The sequence below is a fragment of the Frankliniella occidentalis genome, unplaced genomic scaffold (assembly GCF_000697945.3).
Source record: "Frankliniella occidentalis isolate FOCC.00 unplaced genomic scaffold, Focc_3.1 Scaffold20, whole genome shotgun sequence".
In the NCBI taxonomy this organism is placed as follows: Eukaryota; Metazoa; Arthropoda; class Insecta; order Thysanoptera; family Thripidae; genus Frankliniella; species Frankliniella occidentalis.
In genome coordinates this window covers 2,572,740-2,574,464 of record NW_026267150.1, presented here as the reverse complement: position 1 = coordinate 2,574,464, position 1,725 = coordinate 2,572,740, and the positions used below count along the sequence as shown (strand labels likewise).

The window sequence follows — 1,725 nt, the reverse complement described above, 5'->3', positions numbered from 1 at the left end:
GGGGGAGGTGTCGCCCCCCTTTCTATGCGCCTGTGGTGTTTACGATAAATCTCCAATACTTTTCTCTCAGGAATGTTGTTGTCAACCCGACTTTCAACTGCTGAAAATTGATTGAAGACAGACGTTGTCAGACCTCTCACTCGCTAGCTCCACAACAAATGATAACAGAACACCTTGACTTGAACTTGGCGCCAGATAATAGGAATAGTCACCTACTTCAGGAAACTTACTAGTGCGCGTCTAGAGGGGCACGCAACTGCATGTCCGCTTGTATATAAAGGAAAAGGGAGTCTAGCGGAACTATCACAGTTGTCGTAGCAGTTGGAGCAAGCAGCTGTCTAACCCGCTCCAAGATGACGTACACGGCTCTGAGTGTGCTCGCTGTTTTTTGTCTGCTCGGCTGTTCTACAGGTAAGATTTCTTCTTTTCTATTACAATCACCATTTTTTATAATAGTGTAGAACTTATGAATCTAATTTTGCTTTGAGATTTCCGCCGGCCTCGGCTGCCGAGCGAGTCTGGCGGCTAGTGGCAGTGGCACCGACCAGCGCACCTCTTCCTCAGTGATCACTCTGGCCCAGTGGTCACCGGCCCCGCTCGGCAAACGGAAGGTTGGTGGGTCGATCCCAGCTCGCACCGACAATGATACTCGTTTCGCCTTTCTTCGTCTGTCGCATGTCGATGTCTCGAGGTTGTCTCCACGCGATGGCTCTGTGTCGTCTCTAAACGGGATCGCAAACGAGACCTGACTGAGACGCAACGGGAGACAAAACGCCACGTGTCGAGGTCGTCTCCATGTTGTCTAAGTTCGGTTATTGGCTTGTCTTGACAATGTCTCCAAAAATTCTCCACACTATCTCCCGTATGGAGTCAACCTAGATCTCTTTATTTTTGTACGGGATTGCTCTCTTTGAGAGAATATTCATTTAATGTCACAAGATAAGGGTGTTCCCGGTCTTGGGGTGCGTTCTTAGGGCGAGGGGTCGCTTACATTTACCCAAAGCAGCATAGCAACCACTAAACTAACGGTTAACGGGCAATTCTGGCCTTGTAGCTCTACGGTAAGCGAGTTTGAGTTGCAATATAATTTCTTAGTCGTTTAATTTTTCCGGTAGCATCAGTATGTTGATGAAGGGGTTGTGTTCCCTAAACCGTCTCGCTTAACAAACTGTGCGAGCATTAGTGCGACCAATTCGCGATAATATTGTGCTTTGACCTTGAGCTACGAGATGCGTGTAAGCGGACTGTCGGACGAAATAATGGGAAATGATTCTTACAAATCTGAGACTCGAGCGGCCAACTACTAAGATCCTGACAGTTATCTGCATTTAATGTTGACACACCAATAGACGGTTCCCGCTGTGCCCATTTCAAGAAGAATTAAGGAAATCGTCACCGGAAACAGTTCCGAAATTACGGCAAAAACTAGTGCAAATGAACCTTCATAGTTACATGGACTTCCTCGAGGTCATCTAAGTGAAACTGCACAGTTAAAAAGGAAAAGTAAGCGGACTGTTCATACTGGTTCCGGTCCTGATTTCCTTACTTCTTCTCGAAACGTGCAGAGCCGGAACCGTCTATTTGATGTTTTTCCCTCTCTAATAGGGTATTTTTAGCCCCGGATTGATCCATATTGCCTGAAATCGCGTAAATTTTGTGTGTTAGCGAGCTACGGTTCGTCTGCGATTTATTCCCGATTGATTGTCTGCTCGGCGGACTTGTTTT

The 1,725-nt window shown here is 46.8% G+C and overlaps 1 protein-coding gene across 2 annotated transcripts in view; it reads left to right on the top strand.

Annotated features, from left to right (window-relative positions):
* Positions 1-43: 43 nt before the first annotated feature.
* LOC113207761 (uncharacterized) overlaps positions 44-1,725 on the top strand; it is a 16,004-nt gene continuing 14,322 nt past the window's right edge. For both annotated transcript variants that reach the window (XR_008010848.1, XM_026424447.2), the window contains exon 1: positions 44-411. Coding sequence is in view for 1 of the 2 variants with exons in the window: in XM_026424447.2 (XP_026280232.1) it covers positions 354-411 (58 nt within the window). In the remaining variant the exon portion in view is untranslated. The remainder of the gene's footprint in view (positions 412-1,725) is intronic.